General features: G+C 38.1%; 3 protein-coding genes across 6 annotated transcripts in view; 1 reads left to right on the top strand and 2 right to left on the bottom strand.

Moving 5' to 3' along the window:
* LOC131797424 (uncharacterized) overlaps positions 1-1,543 on the top strand; it is a 29,916-nt gene extending 28,373 nt beyond the window's left edge. Inside the window, exon 8 of the mRNA XM_066160057.1 lies at positions 506-1,543. Within this exon, the coding sequence (XP_066016154.1) occupies positions 506-1,194 (689 nt within the window). The 3' untranslated portion in view covers positions 1,195-1,543. The remainder of the gene's footprint in view (positions 1-505) is intronic.
* Positions 1,544-1,796: 253 nt separating this feature from the next.
* Positions 1,797-7,398, bottom strand: LOC131775486 (galactosylceramide sulfotransferase-like). Of its 2 annotated transcripts, none has more exons than XM_059091604.2 (3): positions 7,277-7,398; positions 6,755-7,058; positions 1,797-3,635 (listed from the first exon to the last, which is right to left on the bottom strand). In XM_059091604.2, the coding sequence occupies exons 2-3, from the start codon at positions 6,913-6,915 to the stop codon at positions 2,498-2,500; spliced, it is 1,299 nt and encodes a 432-aa protein (XP_058947587.2). In that variant the 5' UTR covers positions 6,916-7,058; positions 7,277-7,398; the 3' UTR covers positions 1,797-2,497. The 2 variants fall into 2 exon arrangements, with proteins under 2 accessions (XP_058947587.2, XP_066016156.1); XM_066160059.1 differs by having other exon boundaries at positions 2,498-3,635; positions 6,910-7,058.
* Positions 7,399-10,081: 2,683 nt separating this feature from the next.
* On the bottom strand, positions 10,082-17,401 carry LOC131797468 (uncharacterized). 3 transcript variants are annotated; one of them, XM_066160744.1, is made up of 7 exons: positions 17,257-17,401; positions 15,704-15,803; positions 14,967-15,054; positions 13,931-14,508; positions 13,093-13,288; positions 11,440-12,212; positions 10,082-10,832 (listed from the first exon to the last, which is right to left on the bottom strand). In XM_066160744.1, exons 1-7 carry the CDS (start codon positions 17,281-17,283, stop codon positions 10,129-10,131), a joined length of 2,466 nt encoding a protein of 821 aa, XP_066016841.1. In that variant the 5' UTR covers positions 17,284-17,401; the 3' UTR covers positions 10,082-10,128. The 3 variants fall into 3 exon arrangements, with proteins under 3 accessions (XP_066016841.1, XP_066016843.1, XP_066016842.1); XM_066160746.1 differs by lacking the exon at positions 15,704-15,803 and having other exon boundaries at positions 17,257-17,305; XM_066160745.1 differs by lacking the exon at positions 17,257-17,401 and having other exon boundaries at positions 15,619-15,711.
* Between the last annotated feature and the right edge of the window lie 1,612 nt (positions 17,402-19,013).

Raw genomic sequence — 19,013 nt, 5'->3', positions numbered from 1 at the left:
TCTGGGAGTTAAAGAGTTAAACAAAATGCATGACAACAGTGCTTACTCACAGGTATGACATTTCAACTGTCCTATTACACTGTCCAATTACAAGCATGACACTTAACCTGTCCTATAAGTGCTCAAATTGAGCTTGTGATAACCAATCATGTTCCAGAATTTTGTTTCATTTTTGATAAAGTAAGAAATGGGACATGGCTCAAAACTTTAACTCCTAAGATTTCATTAGCAACTTTCTTTCTGTTTGTCATACAATTCTTATGATTTAAGTTCAGAGAATTTGGTTTTGGATCAACTAATACACCCTTATTGATATTTTTCTTGATTCTCAAAACTTGTCAGCTTGATACTGTCTTGGTACTGTAGAGAGAAATTCTATCTGGGTCACTCATGGGATCTAAAAAGAGATAAAAGGTTGTGTGCTGCATGAGAATACACCACAGGCTTTGCTTTCATTTGTGATGACCTCACTTTTTTAATATTTTATCTGTTACCTTTTTATTAGAGGATAAAGACTCAAAGAAAAACCAAGGTTATGGAAACTGTGAGCGCCTTGTTGGAAAATCGTTCACTGATGTTGTGAAACGTTTCCAAGGAGAATTCATCTTAACAACAATGGATGTACATGTGGTTCCTCCAAATGGATACCAAGAGGATGAAATCTATAAAGTCTCTGTCAAACAGTACTCTAAACCAAGACAAGGAGTATTTTTTCTTAGTTTTGTTAGAGTGACAAAGTACAACAAATTTGTAACTTGCCAAGACAAGTCAGTAGATATCAAGCTCTGTGCATGTGCAAAAAATCAAACCTCCAATACTAAAAATGGAGTATTGTTGGAGAACGGTGTTCCACGGGAAATGTTTGGAGCAGAAACAAAAGTGAAGAACCTAGATTCCAACTGTTTGCTGTTCTTGAGAAGGGATTTTGGGACATTTTCCTTCACACTGGAAGTGACAAATGTATGCACAGATAGAACATACAAATTTTCAATGACAGGTTCTATGGATCAAAGGATTTTTTCTACTGCTTTACCAATCAACCGTGTATTACCACCAAAGACCTTCTTTTTTTTAACATCTGTCTTCAAATATTTATCAAAAGTTAATCAAGCTTTGAACTTGAGAGCAAGTATACAAGTGAAGAAGGGTGGCTCCAGTGAATTTTCAAGTCTAGGAACTGTTAGTGTCTCATGATTAGATAAAGATTTTTTAATATATTACTTTCATACATTTTTATGTTTCAGATATGAGTGACATATTTGACCAACCTCTTGCACTCATTTCCTAAGTCAGCATCGTGCTAAAGGGCTTATCCCAGTTTCTGTAGCATGAAGCAATTACCTCCCCTCCCCCCCCCCCCAGGATGGGTTGCCTGTGCCTCACAGAGCAGCCCCGCCTCCCCAGCACTTCAACAGGTGTTTCTGCAAGTTTCTCCAAGCCCATTTAATAGGAACTCTTGGTTAGAAAGAGGGTCTGAGTTTGAGGTGCCCTGTCCAAGAACACTGCACAATGACCCACCAAGGTATCGAACTAGGACCTCTTAAACAGAATTGGTTGATGCCAAAACAATTGGCAAAAAGAGTCAGCAGCTAAACAGCCGAAGAATAGGCATATTCAAACTTACATGTGCCTCAAGGAAAAATTGATCCACACAATGATCTGGTTTTTAAAAATAGTATGAAATTTTTATTTATTCTAGGGGCTCAAATTCTATTTAAATATAATCAATAAATATGTCCACATTTAAATAGCAATTAATGAATGCAATAAGATATAACTCTAGAAAGAGAAACTTTCAAACTATTGATTAAAGTAGATAAAATTCTGATCTGAACATCTTGAGTCACTGTGATATTTAAGGAATATTTTAAGAAATGTAAGTCCATGCATCATTTATAAAAAACTATCCATCCAGAAATTATCAAACAGTTCAAACTAAATTCAGTTGTACCAGTCAAAGTTAAAGAGGAAGGTACATGGAATTTTTAGACTGTTTCTGTTATTGTACTGGTCAGGTTTGATAGTGAATGTGTTCATAATTGCTGCACCATCCCTTGGATGCAGCAAAAATAGCAAAAAGTTATTTGTTATTGACAAGTGTTGCTACAAATGAAAAGCTTAATGGTAAAATATTTCTGTTACTCCCAGAAGAGACTGATGTGTAATTTCTCCATTCAATGCCAAATACCCTGAAGAGCCTATGAGAACTTGACGTAAAAACGAGTAAACCATGCAAAGTACAGGAAATACAAGCGACTGAGATTGGTATTAGTTTTGCATCTGATTGGTTCAGTGGTGCAAGTTTTCTGGACCAATTAGAGAGCAAAGTAATGCAAAATATGTGCAATTCTGTATTACTTTAGACACTCATTTACAAATTTGTCTTTTGTAGGTGTGATAGTATTTAATACATGAATGTCTGTAGCATCAGTAATTTCAAACTCGTATCTAATTTAACCTCTATCTTAACTGTATGCACTATACTCTCAATACTAGATTATATTGGTAGAGGATCATACTGAAAATCTTTTGATACACTCCAGCTGATATTAGGTTGGTCAGCCTCAATTATTGTTGTGTCAATAGGGCCTGGTGATTTGTACAACTGCTTCTGTCTTAAATAACTTAGGTAGCTGTTTTCCTTTACAATAAGTTTTTTGCATACCTCTCTGCTCACTCCTGATACGTTTGGATTTAAAGACAATGTCTTTGCATACTTGCCAGGATAAACCTCCACAACTGTTGCTTCTCCAAAACAGTTTTTGTGCAAAACCTCTTTCAGTCGACGAAAAGTTGCAAGATCTTCATAAAACTCTTTCCCTTCCATCTCTATTTTATACCAAAATGTTTTATTGAAGTGATCATAAAGTAACATATCTGCTTTGTTCCAGCGTTTTATGTTTTCTCTCAAGTTTCCACTGAACTCTGCTCTTTCTTGGGCAATTCTCTCATTAGTTTTAATGTGAAGAATATCAATGAATGACCAGCAGAGCAAACGCTTCATCAGCACCACAGATTCCTCAAAATACTCTGTTATCATGACTAAGTCAAACTCCTTTTCCAAAAATGCAATGTAGTCTTTCACAGCTGATGCATTCTGGTAAAACTTGTAGTCCAAACCTAAATCAAACATCATTGGATTTCTTGCTAGAACAGATGATCTTGCCCTAAAGATGTCTTTAAACTCTATTCCTTTCCTAAGAAATCCTTTTATAGATTCTGTCGCATCACTCCCTAAATTATATACCTCACCAAACCCCATGTAATTGAAAACAGACTCAAATTGGTCCACAGGATGTCGAAGGATTGTTATGTACTTACTCCTGTCTTTTGGAAATAAGTAATTCATAGTTTTCTTACTAAATCTTGTGTGACTACATAGAAAATTTGGCTGAAACCCATTAGGATGTAGGGTGTGTGAAATTCTGAAAGGACTTGGCCAACCAACCAGTGTGTCTGAACCAAGAATAAATTGAAGACCGCGAGAATCTCCATAACGGAAAAAAATGTTTGATATTGTAGAAGATCCTGTTTTGTGTGTCTTCAGAAAGAGGATGTGTGTTTCTGGAGAACAGTTCTGATGAGTCTTCAGAGTCTCAATATCTATGTTGGTTAACATCTGAAAGGACTGGTGACTGTTGAAACAAAACAAACACCATTTTGTTATATTAATTGTCCAAGGGTGTTGGATTCAACCATCTCTGTCCATATAAATGCAAAATAAGAACTTAAGCCAATATCCAGCCATCTTGACCTCATGCCTGGTCAAAATATTTCTTTATTACCCAACAGCATTAAGTAGAGTAAAAATATGGGTCAGGGTTAGTCTTAGGATTGATTGATAAGGTTTTGTCACTGTTGATAAATTATTCAAACACTTTTCATTGATAGAAATCTTTTTTGTACTTGCAGTACTTTTAAATGTGTACAATTTGAGAAAAATGGTTGAATTAAATCTTTCTGAAACCTTAATTGACAAGTTGACTTCTGATAAGCCAATCTGATGCTAATGTAATGCAACACCTGTCACACACCACTTCTCTATTTGATTTGCTTAAACCACTCTGAAAGAAATGCATATAAAATAAAGCAGTTGGATATCAAGTAACTTGTTAGATGTTTTGGTATGTGGTATTGCTGAATATTTTTGAGTTGTGCCATTTATTAAAACAGATTCACTCCACTAGATTACAAATAGTCAATGTATTGAATTAAATTAAACACTGATGCATCATGCTTGGGATAAAACTTAAAACATTCCTTTTAAAGGCTGCCATACCATTTGATTCTCTACTTTGATTAGAGAAAAAAAATATATTTAAAACCATTAGTTCATCTAAAATTTGGAGCAAAGTCATTTTCACTCAAGTTATTATTTACATTTCTGTTGTTACAAAATTGGAGCTTGTTTGCAATATCTCTATCAATGTCCATCAATTACATTGAACAAAAATGCAACATCTTTCATGAACCTCCTATTGGATAGTGACAACAATTTAAGCTTAGATAATCTAGAATCACAATCATCATTAGGCTCAGTAATCCATCTGGTGGCTCTACGCCAGACAGCCTCTCATTTAACAATGTTACATTTAGTATGAGGGTTCAAAGTATCAATTGAATATTTAAGTAAAGGTCTTATATGAGTAATGATAAGTGTTTTCATAGTATCAATGTCATTTAAGGTTACTTCCCATCTTTGTGGGTGTCTATTGAATTTATCTGGTATCGCATGCTGCAGTGCAGTCACTGCACAGTCTCATTCACAAGGCATCAATCAACAAAAGTGTGTCAGGCTTTCTTGGATATTCTGTTGGGTTGTGTAGATATTGGCATCTAAAGTTGGAGTAGCTAAAAATATCCAAGTCATGTTGTGTAAATAGATGTCACAAGACAACTATTTTAAATATCAAAATTTCCTGACACACTTTTGTTTGTCATTACTCCTAGGATGTTTTGGCAAAATGTGATGAAAATCAGTCAAATCCATATACCCTATAAATTCCCTCAAAGTGGGTGTATTCCTTCTAAAATCAAATGCAAGATTTTAGCTCATAAAGGTTTGCAAATGACTCACACCACATCAGGAGATTATCTCGCCTCCTGAAACCGCAAACCAATAAGACAACAGGACCTCCTGGTGTCAATGATGAGGGATCAAGATTTCCTGGGAAAAGTAACCTATTGCAGACACTTTTTTCTTTTTTTTTTTAAATCTTGATCACTTAGAGGAGCATTGAGGAGGATGACACAATAATGACCATCATGTATGGCAAATTTTGGCTTAACAGCAACGTCTTTGTTTGAAATCTGGATGCCAGTGAAGAGCTCCCCCAGTACCAGTCTCTATCACAAAGGAAGTTTTTTCTTTTCTTGACAGAATGGTACTCTTTCTTTCTTCTTAGGGCTTGTTTTTTTTTCCTTTTTTTTTTCCTAACGACTTTCTTCTGCTTTTGATTTTTCCATGAGCAAAGATTTTTTTCCATAATCAAAGAGCTTTTACTGTTACTTTCATGTAAATAAGATGAGAGGTTACCGCAATAACTCCCCCAGGAGATTCGCAAAAGTACAAGATTATGACACCTTCCTTATTCATTAACTTTTATTTGAAAATACGTTTTTCTAAATAGCTCGGGTGCTTTTAAAGATTTCAGTCATTCTTTTTAAATAAACGTTAGGTTGAATGTTTGAATACAGTGTAGTAAAATAGAAGAAAAATCGATTTTTTTGGCCTCTGAATGTGGGAAGTAACCTTACATCCCTTCAAGTCCTTTTAACCAGCACTAATACCCTACAAACCTTAGCAGTTATTTAACCCAAACGTTGGTTCCATGAAAGATCACTAGCGGTAAAAAATCCTAAATCTTTATATACATGAACATTTTAAAAAAGTTGAAGTTGGATATAATATTTTTGGGTATCGATTGCCCTGTACATTTTAACAAGGCCCGCAGGACGAAACTCGTACAAAACTCAGCGACACCAAAACAACAATAACTATAGCATGGGTTATAGTTACACAGACATCTTTCCAAAATGTAAGGCGATTCTCAAATGCCTCGTACTGCCCTTTACTCTAATCGAACCGTATCGTATTTCTCAACGCTCTAACGATGTGCCGCCTTCTTGCCTTTACAATTTTCTGACTGATTTTCTTTCTTACAGAGAATCGAATCGAATGGTTCGTTTGACGAAATGTCCAAACTAATCCCTATGTCCTCAATTGTAAGAAATCGTTAGCCCAGCGCGGTGGCTATAATTATTGATTGTAATCCCAAAACAAACCTTCAAGAAATTTTATTTCAATTTGGCATAAAATCGTTGAAAGTGCCACCAATTTGCATTGCATTTGCTTCCCGACCCACACAACTAATTACGACTGTCAGGTTTTCGTCAGCTGTATCCTCCCTGAAACTGAGTATACTGTCAAAACGAAAATGATGACGGCGAAAGCTCGGAGTGAATAAAGAAAGAACCACAGTAGCACTTAAAGGCTTCATTTGATCAATATCCCACAGAAAATGATTAAATAGAAGACTTTCTGTTCTGAGAATGCAGTGACACGATAATTTGGAATCCATCGTTTTTGGAATCGCTGTTCAAATAAAACAAACATCTTGTGCTGTGAGGAATATTTCTAACTGTCGGACGGGGAATTCGTCCATTTTAAGAAAATTCGTTTTAAGATTCGCGTGGTGTTCCGCTGCTGAGCATAAATACCACTTCAACGAAAAAGAAGACAATAAAGACTTACTATTCAGCTGGTGAAATAATGCGATACGATGTCTTCTTCGTGTAATTCCACTCTCCAAACATTCCCAATAACCACAGAAGAGTCGACGCGCAAATTATCACAATCAAACTTAACCTGGGCTTACGAAGAAGTTTTGAAAGCCACAAACGAATTACCTTCATAGCTGTATGAAAAAAATTTCACAAAAATAGCTTAAACTTCCATCGACGAGGATTTTGTTTCACCCAAGAGGACAGGAACCTCCCGCCATGATGACATCCTGGTCAAAGTTTCTGACATATGCTTTCCCTGGCCCTGTTTGAACCTGCAATTTCAAAAGCATCGGGGCAGTTTTTTTTTTTTTAAGGTAGCCTTAGAAAACTTATTTTCGCTGTGAAATTTCAAAGGTCGTACGGAACTTTATTCAAATCAAACCGTGTCGTATTTTTCGACGCTCTAACAATGTGCCGCCGTCTTATCTTTACAATTTTCTGACTTATTTTCATTCTAATAGAAAGCAGTGGCAATTAACATTGTACTTACAATGGCTGAGGCGAGTGCTTCCAGTTCAGCTCACATGCAGTTAACCATGAAGTTTAATTCAGATTTAATTTGGTTCAAATGCGCTGCGTTGCTACGGTTCGTTGGGACAATGGGTGCGAAATTACGTAGTTAAGAGATATTTAGTTGCCAGTAGTCGGATTCCTGTGCTTGCGCAATGGTTTCTGTCATCGCCACGGGGCGAACATTGCAAGTTGTTATATGTAATTATTTAGCAAAAGGTCGTTTCGACGTCCAAAAAAAGGCGATTTTGGAGAGAGATCAACTTTTTTTCGTCGTAGTTATATCATAAGAGGATTAGGTTAATGTTGATACGAGGGAAGAGTAAATTTTTGTTGTCATTACCACGAAGAATGTTATAAAATATACCGATTAACTTCTCTCCATGGGTAAGGTCGATAATATGATTGTGACATCTTTATCCTGTAATGGTCTCGACTTATTACAAAATTAGCCTTTTTAATGTTTTAAACAAACATATTACTATGTCTGAAAGTATTTCTCCTCAAAGGAGAGAATCGTCGTCAGCGGAGATGAAAATTGTTTTTACTGAGCTGTTGCTCTTTGTAAGGATGAAATAAGCGGTGAAAAACAAAGGAAATCCCAGGTTCGAGATCGTAACGCGATGTCAATTTCATTAAACCCTTGCGCATAGAGAAAAGTTAATCGCCAGATCCCCGAGCTAGATTTCGCTACATATTTAACGGCTGCTCAAACAAAACCTTGCACAACCCTTGTATCATTATTACCCACACCCATTTCTTTTAAAACAGCGGTAAAAAGGCGATGATCTCTCACCAAAATCGTTTCTTTGGACGTCGAAACAACCTTTCGCTATACATTACTTTCTAGCGAGTTGCAATTTAACTCATGGCGATCCCACAAATCTTTGCGCAAACACGAGGATCCGATTAATGGCAACTCGTTCATTATATCGTCGCCTTGATGTGCAGGCAAGGGTACTGCAAGGTTTCTACGGATTTTTCAAGCGTGCCTTTCTCTTCAAAAACGTGATCAAAAGATTACATTTTCCCGTCTCTTACCAGAAATAAATCATAAAATCTAACATAATCTGACGAAGACTTTGCTTAACCAATAATTTTCCCAGTTTACCTAGCCTCATCTGAGCCGGCCAGATGGGAGTAGTGTCATGTTTGCGGTACTGGCGCTTGTAAATCTTGTCTTTTTTCCACCGTAATACTGGAGTTTAGAGGGGTATTTTTGGAAGACGCAATGATATGTTGATTACAAATAAGACCCAAACTTAGTGCTGATTACGTAATGTTTAACTTGAATACGTAGTTATATTCAGTTGTCCAAGTTATTTAGGTAACCTTCAAGTTTAAGCAAGTTGGTAGATGCGTATTGGATAAACGTGGACAGCGAGTTTCCATGATTCCAGCTCGTAATTTGCCGAAACATTTGAACAATAGATGTTGTTTTGCATAGGACGGCAAATTAAGAGAAATGGATTAAGAAAGGTGCGAAGCTTTTGACTTAGGCGTGATGTGTAGCCAGTCGAATGAACCTTGCATAAAATGGAAGCTAAGATGTAGTGGTATAGTGCGAAAAGCGAAAGTGACACAGATGTTATGTGTAGGGTCTCAATTAAGAAACGTTAACGGTCAAATGAAATAAAAAATGTTCTTTGCGGACAGCGAAATCAGAGTGATTTTCACCAAGTGATTTGCGTCGATGTTTATGAAATTGTATGAAACGTAACTCAAATAAAGGCTAAAGAGTAGTAGTGTATTAAAATATACTAATATCTTAAGGATGTTTGAAGTACATCAAAAGCGTGTTTAAATTCAGCAAAGTTTACAGAAACGGACTTGGCGTCCTTTCTATGTTGTTAAGCACAAAGAGTGTCGACGTGATCTTTGGCCTTTAAAATTACAAGTGAAAATTTCGGTCAACTGCTAGTCAAAGATGACTGTCACAGCACTCTTTCATACAGGTTCACAGTAAAGCTCAGAGAACGAAATAGATGGTGTTTGTATCGATCCTTTAAAACTAAATAACAAAAGCTGCTAAAATTTTATGGCTTACCTTTCCTGGACACAATTACTTTTCAAAAGTCGTTCTGTACTTTCTGAATGGAGCCTTAGTTTGGCTCCAGTTCATCGTAGCAGCGACGTTTTTATGACATCATTAGTAATTGTCTTCAACAGGTATTCATGAAATGAATGATTTGAAAGTGAATTTGTCCACGAAAGGTTTTAGTATCTAGGTAACCGTTTAAATCCGGCATGAATGCGTATTCCTAGAGCATTGAAGGGGAAATGTTTCTAAAGTAACTGTTTGTTGCTGCGTCGACGGGGGGTTTGAGAATATAATTTGCCGGATTTGTCAAGGCGACTGAGTTTCTAAAGCTGACGTTTTGAGCGTCAGCCCTTTGTCAGAGCGAAAGCTTCGAACATCATTCGTCAAACCTAATTCAGAGCAGCAAAAACGAATTTTAAGCTTAGCGGGATTTCAAACAAAGCAATTTGTAATTTATTCATTAAGTTCGATTCAAAGAGAGATCGAAGTTTGTCCCTCAGTCAATCTTCACACGTTCTATTCGTCTGAAGCAGACGGACAAAATGTGTTGGGCAATCCAAAGTCAGTTGAACGAACTCAACTGATTCAAACTTCAAATGTAAAAGGAACTTCATTCTCTCAGTTAAGTTGGTCCCATGAGGAGTTCAACGCCTCAACTATGCCTTGGATACCAAACTGACGTCACTATCACATTAGGGTCCGTTGTTTCATGGCGAAAAAAGTAGATAATATATAATCCTCTACAGTATTTTTATTACAACAGTTACTAACGAGAATTCGTAAATTCGGGGTCACAAGACGTCGATTTTGCCCAAATCCTTAAACTCGTCGAAGTTAGCAAACCTGACTTTCACATTTGCATAAAATTTCAAAGAAATAATTTCTGTAGAGGTTTCTCTTTTCACTGATGTCAAGAAATAAAACGTCCTTGGACTTATCTCAAGATTAATAGGCAGTTTATTGGAAGTAACTATTTCTCTTGAAGAGCCGGCTAATTCAGTTTTGTAAGTTCTGTTTAAACACACGTTGGTTACTTCCAGCGCGAAAGAAAATATTCCGTGATTTCGTCTGAGGATTAAGAGACATCTTGAGTGGAGGTCTTTTATGATAGTTTTTGAACCAAACATTTCGGTTGGAATGGCGACATTGACAAGCTTTTCACTGCTGTTCATAGCTTCAGCGGTTTGATGTGTGACGCATGCACACAGCTTAATGTCAACTGACTTATCTGCGCATGACTTAAATTTGCTGTACCTAGAGACCCGGATGAAACTCGTTAACCAAACTTTGTCTTTTGTTTTAGCCTGCTGCTTGACAGAAACCTTAAAAATTTCATCCTCTTTGTGTCCATTCGGAGGGACTACGCGTAAATCCATTGTCGTGGTAACATTGTCTCCTTGAGAGAGTTGTGCAATGTTTGCAAAAGATTTTCCCACCAGACGCTGACAGTTTCCGAATCCATATTTGTTCGATGACAACTGCTTATCAACTTCACCTTAAAGGAAAAATTAAAAACATTGAATCAAAAAGCACCTAACATGGATAACTACAAAAAAAAAACACAGAAAAAACAGTCAGAAGAGAAATTTTGAGTTGGGTCTCCAAAGTAATCCTGTTTTGCGTTGGTTTGCCTCACTTTGCTCTCTGTTGGCCTCTAAAACCGCGCCACTCTCTCAACCAATCAAATTAAAAACTAACACCAATCGCGACTTGGTTGCCTGCGTTTTCCCGCGCATCGAGCAATTTACTTGATTTTACTATGTGCATCCGCTGGCTTCTTGTCATATTCTACTTTTTGACGCCCACTTTTTTTCTTAGTTTAATGAAACTCAATCGAAAAGCGCTTTGTAAAGTTATTCTACGCCCTTTTCACCATATTACTTTGTTTATGGTTTGACGAAACTCAATCGGAAAGCGCTGACAAATACAATTTTACATCTTTCTACCACACTACTTTGTTTATGGTTTCATGAAACTCATTCAGAGAGCCCCATGAAAAATTAATTTACATGATCCTTTTCACCACACCACTTTGTTTATGTTTCAATGAAACTCAATCGAAGAGCTTTAAGAAATGTTATTTTGCATCCTTTTTATCATACCTCCCATATGCTGTTTTTGTATGGCTTCGTTTAAAGCTCCAACGGCAAATTCTGCCAACCACTTTAGACTGTCCGAGTTGTCTTCTACCGAATTATAATTTTCGCTGATTTCACACTTGCATCTGGCTTGTGGCATGAGGTCCAAGTCTGAACATGTGCGACTCGCGGGTAAGACTGCAAATATGCCTGCAACCAGAGGATCTCGTGAATGCATTTTCTTCGGATCGTTTAAACTCATAAGTGCTCTGTGTACGTCTAGAAAAGTGAAAAGCCGTCTTTGATTTTCTGCCAAGGCAGCCATCCTCTGCTCGCCCAGACTTCTCGCGACACCATCGGGAATGATCATAAAAGCAATTGGGTCATAAACTTCTCTCTTTCCTACCTCAGTCTTGTAGCTGTACCGCGTATTTTTATTTCCATGGTCAGAAACTAACATAGTGAGAGTGTTCGGCAATTTAGCCATGTTGGTCAAGAACTTTGCTAAATGGGCGTCTGTGTTTCTAATCCGCTGACCAGTATGTTCGTGTCCCGTGTTGAAGTGAATGAACGAAAATAGTGGTTTGGTCCGAGAATCGTTGTTAATGGCGGTGTGAACCGTCTGTATGTAATCCATAAAATATTTACTGAAGAACCGACCATTTAAGCACACTTTGGGGGGACTTTCGAAATGGTTTGTTTCACCGTATCTTAGGTTCAGTAATGGCCCAGAAAAATGCGTCATGCCAAAATCATCGATGTTTTTCTTACTCATCTTTTCTTTGAATTCAGTCCACCTGAGGGGAGAGTTTTTAGAGGCCAGTAAATATTTATCACCTGAGGGGGTTGTGGTGGGGGAGAGAAGGATTTGTGGGGTAGCTATAACTTATGTTTTTTAGGGGGAAACAGGGGGGGATCAGTCGGCGCTAACAAAGTATGAAGAGGGAGATTGCCAATTAACTGTCACTGACAGGAGGGGAGGGATAAAAAGAATATTACAGACCCTTAACCCTCTTACTCCCAAGATCTAATTAGCAATTCTCCTTACTGTCTGCAAGACAGTTCTCATGCTGTTAGTATGGAGAATTTGGTATTGGATCAGCTAGCGATCCCTTGATTGATATTTTTCTTTATTCTTATCACCTATCTACTTGATATTGCATTGATATTGAAAGGAGAAATTTTGTTTTGGTCACTCATGGTAGTTGAGGGGTTAATAGGGATCAAGTATTATATTAGTCAGATTTCATCGTGACAGAACAAAAATATTTCATTACTTTTAACCCACCAATCAACAATTTTTTAATGAGAGTTGAGTAATCAGAATAAAGAGGTTTCGAACGCAGTAGCCAATACAACATTCAACTTTCGCGCCAATTGGATCGTAGTTTACACACATAATCATTTCAAGAAGCTTACAACGCCTCAGTTTATCCCGGTTTCCAAAACAACCAGCGATAAGGAGTATGGGTATTTCGTCGAGTTTCCTTGAAAGTTCGTAGTCATTCATTTATAACCTCGAGTGGATTACATTGTGGGAACAAGTTGTCTTGATCAAGAACACATGATCAAGCTAGGGCTCAGACCCAGACCTCTCCGCGCGAACATAAGGCTACGTGTCTTCTATTGAGATTCCAATTTGATGGAAAATTAATTAAAAAGCTCTAAAAGCCTCACCTTGCCATGAATCCTGAATCTACAGTCGGCTTTGATCTTAATTCATGGTCTGTCAGGATGATTCCCCAATAGTCAAACCAAACGAGATCCTCTTGAAAAAGCGTCTGGTAGCCCCATTTCTTAAAAGTCCCATACAAGACCTCTACGCCTAAAGAATACTTTGAGGTCCTGAAGGTGTCAGTAAGAATGTTGTCATCTAAGAAGCAAGCAACTCTAGTGAGCTCCATTGTTTAATGTGAGTTGGTAGGTCAGTTAATGGGCTAGCTAGTCGGCCTGCTCGCAACCTATCGGCCAGCTAGCTAAATAGCCAATCAGTGAGTTAATTTGGCTCTTACTTGGTGTGGAAGACATAGTATACGTCACACTATTGTTTTCACTGTTTTCTTATTTCCGGTTGTGATGAAATTCTACTGTGACGTATACTGTGTTTTCTACACCAAGAGCCGTTAATTTTCAGATCAACATTGTTAGAAAAGATAGTTTGCAGAACAAGCCGTCTTCCTGTCCCAATACCCCCCCCCCCCCGAGGAACGCCCTGTCGAGAGGACTCTACTGAGACAATTCTCCCCGGACGTTTGGTCGTTTCTAGTTTATGACTGACTGTCATACTGAGGTACTGCGTCACAAGCGGCGAAGACCGCAAAATTTAAGTGTGGCACGCCGCTAGAACGGCGGCGGCGTTGGGTGCCCCATCGCTGGCTTAAACGCATTACAAGAAAATCACTCATGTTAATGATTTAAATCACAATTTGTAATTGGCCAAGTGAATTTTCAACTAGCGGTTTCCATATCATCAGTCTTCTTAGGGAGATGTAAGTAAGTTCATTTCAGAACTTACCTTTTACAACACCACAAAAAAACGGCCTCAAATTGTCAAAAGTTTGTTCTCCGATAGCCTGGAAATTCTGAAAGTCTAAGGCGGTGGCACTGATTTCAAAATTATTTCTTATCTTGCGTAGAGCCTCGACTGCTCTCGGAAGACTTCGGTAAAAATGTGGCCTGGAGAGAGAATCCATGCTGATCACATTTACACTGATCTGTTTCCTGTTGTCGCCGCCTTCAACTTCCTGCAACACTGGAGGAAAGGTTAGGACCTGAAGAATATTTCCACACCTAAGAAACAGAAATCCAAACCCGTTTTTCCTACTCGTTTCCACAGCTTTTTCCATCGTAATAACTATAGTTTCCTTTGATAAATCCGTCCATTCAGAAATTTTTCCCATATTTGGATTTATGCAGCCCATTTGAACACGTGATGAGCCGCAAACCTTTGAGTCACATGACAGTTTATGTTCTCCAAATTTGGATACATAGAACGCACAGATGTCTGGGAAATGAACGTCGTCGCATCTTCTTTCTTCTTTGTCTGGTTTTCCATAATATTTATAGGCTTGTTCATAATCAACTCTGTCTAACCTGCAGACGGTCAATTAACCAGGTTATTACAATGTCATATGACGCCAGGAGGTAACAAAACTCTGAGTAAAAAAATAATCAAACTGCTACAAGCGCGGGAAAACGCAAGTGAACAAGTTTGCATCTGAATGGTTGAAACAGTGGCACGAGATGTTAAAACTAATCACAAAGTGCAGTAAACCGTGTAAACCAATGAATTCGCGGATTACTTTCTACACTCGGTTGAAAATTTCTCTATTTCTTGAAATAGCAAACGTTAAATAAAAAATGTTACGATCGCACCTATTGTGCGAAGAATAACGAAATAGAAGAACGGTGTTTTGCGTACTGTGTGAGGAAGGAGGCAGAAAAGAGAACCAAATAAAGCTAATTTGATGTCGCCAAATTTGTCCGCACTCCCTGACCTTTACATGTCTCCATCTTTTATTTAATTAATTAATTGTTCCGACATGTTTTACCTGTATGGCTTGCATTTGATTGAAGATAGCGAAGCGTCGAGTTCATCTGAGTTCTCGTTTAAATCCAAAGAAAGATACTCACTGAGATCTGGGAACGTATGAAACAGAATAACTCGTCAGGCATTAAGACCGGTCGTTACTTATCTCCTGTGTCACAATAAAATTTACCCGATCTCCCCCCCACCCCCACCCCCATTAGACTCAGTACTATTCTTACGATCCTCAATCATTGGCTGTAAATAGTTAGTACGTATTTTCCAATTTATATAAGATTGCCTGTTGGTGACGACTGACCTCCCCTCTGTTTCCACTGCAGACCCTACGACTCCCCCCCCCCCCCAAGAAACAAAAATTCTCCACCACCTGGCGATAAGTAAATGACTTGTCCCCTGGGAAAAGTTTAAATACATTTGCAACTGAAAAAAATGGAATGAATAATTGCAATTTGTTTGTGATTCCTAAAATATAAGAGCTCATAAATAAAACAACATTTTAAAGTATGAAAAACATGTTTCGCCAGGCAAGGTTTGAAAGTTTGTGTGGAATTGGTATGTCTCGGTCTAAAAGGGGCTCAGAACGTGAGCAACCAGGCGAAACCCCTTGTGAAAAAATCCGGGATTCCCCCTAATATAATCGCGTATCCAGAACTTACAACCACTTGGCCGTGGAAGGTTTGGGTACGAGACTAAGTTCCTCCTCGATCCCTCTAATCCCTGCTCTTGGGCTTGTAAAATTACCTGATCGTTGGTTTCTAAACATTTGATTAAGAATGGAAGATAAATCCGTTTTCAGCAGTGTATAAGTAATCGAAGCGGCAGTTACGACGATTAAAAGAGTCTGTTAAATAACATAGAGATGAGATGGATTAATTAAAAGGTGGGATATGTCTTCATGGTGTTGATATTCCAACATAATAAGATCAATTTCGCTATATGTAATTAACAATAGACAATCAATCAGACGCCAAAATGGGCGGCAATGGTGCGTGTACAAAGCTTTGAAGAGACCCTCGGGCAATTTTTTTCAGTGAGTGCTGCTGTAAACAGGTATTGTCTATTGCTTTTGGGAATACCGAACGAAACCTCACCTTACATCTACAGTGCGCTTGTTATCTGAACGTTAACTTGGTTGAGACGAGGCTATTTTAGCGAATTATCCATTTTCCATTTTGGAAACAAATTCTGCTTTTCTCCCAGAAGGGGTAAAGAGTTTTTCGATTAAAATCGTTTATTAAAATATTTTCACAAGTGATTCGATCAACAACCGCTACAGAGTCACACCCGTGTTACTGAAAAATTTATATTTAACCGTGAGATGGATGTGATAAAGTCTGAAGTGGTTTTACACAGACGTATCAGGAGCGAAGTGTCGCGACGATGAGAAAAATATTTTTAAATAGTTGAAGCGCTTTGCTGGGGTAGAAGAAAAATTATGCTAAACGCACTATGTTTTGAAAGCATTTTTTGTGCATAATATTGATTTTATTTATGTGATCCACTTGGACATTAGCAAAGAATATTTATATCTTATAGTTCACGGTGTCTATTGCAGTAACAATAATTCGCTAAAATGATCTCGTTTTAACAAAGTGAGTTAACAAAGTAAGTGTTCAGACAACAAGCGATCCACTGTGGAAGTAGAGTGAGATATTTTTCATGGAGTGTATTTTACTCGTATATTTTCGCCATGACGCTTATTAAGCTTTTCATCCCACAGATCTTGATAAAGAGTTGTTCAGCATAGAGAAGCCTTGTCATTTTTAAACCGACGGAATCGGCCTGATAAACTCAGGAGTAAAACTATGTACCGACGGCTGCAACTATAAAGGATCTAGTGAAAACATCTGCTTTTACAGGGAATAAAAACCGCTATTAATATTCAAGTGTTTTTCGCTTCTGCTTGCGACTCCGACCAACAAATTTATATCAGAACCTAAGCGTCGAAATTGAAAGTGGAAGAGAAGGAAATCATGAAGTTTCTATCCTCGCAAGGGCGCGTTCGTCCAACCTTACGAGTCACCCTGTTACAACACGTCACGAAGTTGTAATCGCTCTAACGGCTCCACTCTCTGGAGGAAACTGGCTTCGGCGAGCGACGAGTGAACCTATTTCACTTACATCAGTTCGTGGTTATTTTTGATGTTATTTTAGAGCCAATGCTTTGACCAACATGAAAAAAAAACATCGTCAAAGAAGCATTATAATCTATCCTTGACGCTATTATATTTGCTAAACCAACGAAAACAACGTGCCGAATATCAAATTGACAAAGAGAGCTATCCAGTACTTACAAAGGCTTTCTTGAACGATGGAAACATTTCGTTTACTGGTGACAGCAGTCTTTTCCTATGTTATCATCACCATCAGTTCCATTAAGTGAAAGTTCGACCAGTTCTAGAAATTGAATTAATAGAGAGAGTCGTAGCGAAAGCCAAGTTTGTGTTACTGTCACGGCCGCATCGACCACAAGACCCCTTTCGTGTCTTCCGTATTTGATTGTTTTTTTAACAAATTTCTTCATTCTGATTGGCCACGAGGAAAGCATTTTTGAATGACGATTGTTTAGAGGGCTATGCACTTTTTCTTAACCGAATGCACAAGAAAATTTGTAGATTTTGATCATATATTTTTGGAAGTGATTTGGGGCTTTGCTTCTACAAACGACCGTCTTGATCTGATTCGAACGAAATTTTTAATCAATTGTTCTTAGAGTCTCCTCCCTTGGGCCAATGAAAAGCTGTGCATACAGCAAGTTTTTACACACTCTCAAGATGACATTAGTCACCAGTTGTTCCTTTTAAATTCGTTGATAAAACTATCGATAGAGATAAACAACCTGTTTACTGAACTGCTGCAAGATGGAGGAATAAACAGCCAATTAACCCCAAGAGATTATAAACTGTTAATAGTCTCTTGACAACTCCGGCTGACCTCTCTTCAAATAAACTGCTGTGTCTGTCTTGTGGGTCATATGTTTGACTAAAATATTTTCTAAGACTTTGTCATGGGCTTCTTTTCATCATAATCATCATAATCTTTCTAAGGTTTCAAATGAACATCACAGTTTCTGTTGGCCCGGCTAGCGCGCTATAGCGGCTGAATAGACAGCTGTGTAACTTACATGCTTGAATCTTTAGCAAGATTTTTGCTCAACATTTGCATTACAAAGATAAAATCCAAAATCGATGAAATTACGTAATAGATGAATGAATTCGGGCTTGGTTGTGTACGCATGAATCAGATCTCAAACTGTATTGTAGCTCTTTAACAGCGCTGCTGGACGAGACGACCGTGTCTCGATCTTCCCGATCGAAGATTGGAGACCACTCTGGAAGAGTTCTGCAGTGCAAGACCCCTTACACGTCTCACACTTGCATTACTCAAAGCGTCATACCTTCCCACGAGTAAAACAAATACTGCTGCCGCAGCACTGATAATGATGGCCTTAACTCACTGGCTAATTAGCAGTGTGCTGCCGGATCAAGGTCAGTCAAACAGTACCTATCTGACGAAGGGGAATTTGATGGTTGGAAAAGAAACATTCCATGCGGCTGGCCGATGACCTTTGGACAACAAAAATATAATGACTTAAAGAAGGTGAAGGAAACTTCACATTTATCGAGGAAAACTCTCAGTATTTTCTTTTGACCAAAACAAAAACTACGCGAAGCAAAATTGTACTTAGTTGCCTTTTTAACAAACAAGAATCGTGAACAGGGAGAACTGAAACCTTTTCTGTACCAGTCGCTCACTCTCTGACTCTTACAGTGAGTGCTGGGAACGAGGAAGTATCAATCTGAGAAGTAACCCGAAAAGTAATATACTCTTCCTGTTTTTAACCAAGCAGTTCTGGGAGCAAGGATGTAGTCATTCCTTGCCATGTTTTCCTCCTTGTGATCGAATTCGTGCAAACATTGCCTCGTGAACAAGTGACATACGTAACAAAAATCAGTAATTTGACTGCCGTCGGTTCCTTCAAACCAACAAAATCGGTCATTTATTACCTCTCTCGCTATTACGAATTCCTCCAAAAGTTACGTACATAGCT

Source organism: Pocillopora verrucosa, chromosome 13, assembly GCF_036669915.1.
Source record: "Pocillopora verrucosa isolate sample1 chromosome 13, ASM3666991v2, whole genome shotgun sequence".
NCBI lineage: Eukaryota > Metazoa > Cnidaria > Anthozoa > Scleractinia > Pocilloporidae > Pocillopora > Pocillopora verrucosa.
Note: the sequence above shows the minus strand (reverse complement) of the source record. Positions and strands in the feature narration are given on the sequence as shown.

What these genes read in the sequence shown, in the direction of transcription:
- LOC131775486 (XM_059091604.2), bottom strand. Translation starts at nt 6,915, where the DNA reads ATGAAGGTAATTCGTTTGTGGCTTTCAAAACTTCTTCGTAAGCCCAGG. An exon ending in ATTATTTCACCAGCTGAATA is followed by an intron (nt 3,636 to 6,754) that starts GTAAGTCTTTAT and finishes TTGTTTCAACAG; the next exon opens with TCACCAGTCCTTTCAGATGT.
- LOC131797468 (XM_066160744.1), bottom strand. Translation starts at nt 17,283, where the DNA reads ATGTTTCCATCGTTCAAGAAAGCCTTT. An exon ending in GTTTAGAAACCAACGATCAG is followed by an intron (nt 15,055 to 15,703) that starts GTAATTTTACAA and finishes ATACGTTCCCAG; the next exon opens with ATCTCAGTGAGTATCTTTCT. An exon ending in GATTCAGGATTCATGGCAAG is followed by an intron (nt 12,213 to 13,092) that starts GTGAGGCTTTTA and finishes CTCTCCCCTCAG; the next exon opens with GTGGACTGAATTCAAAGAAA.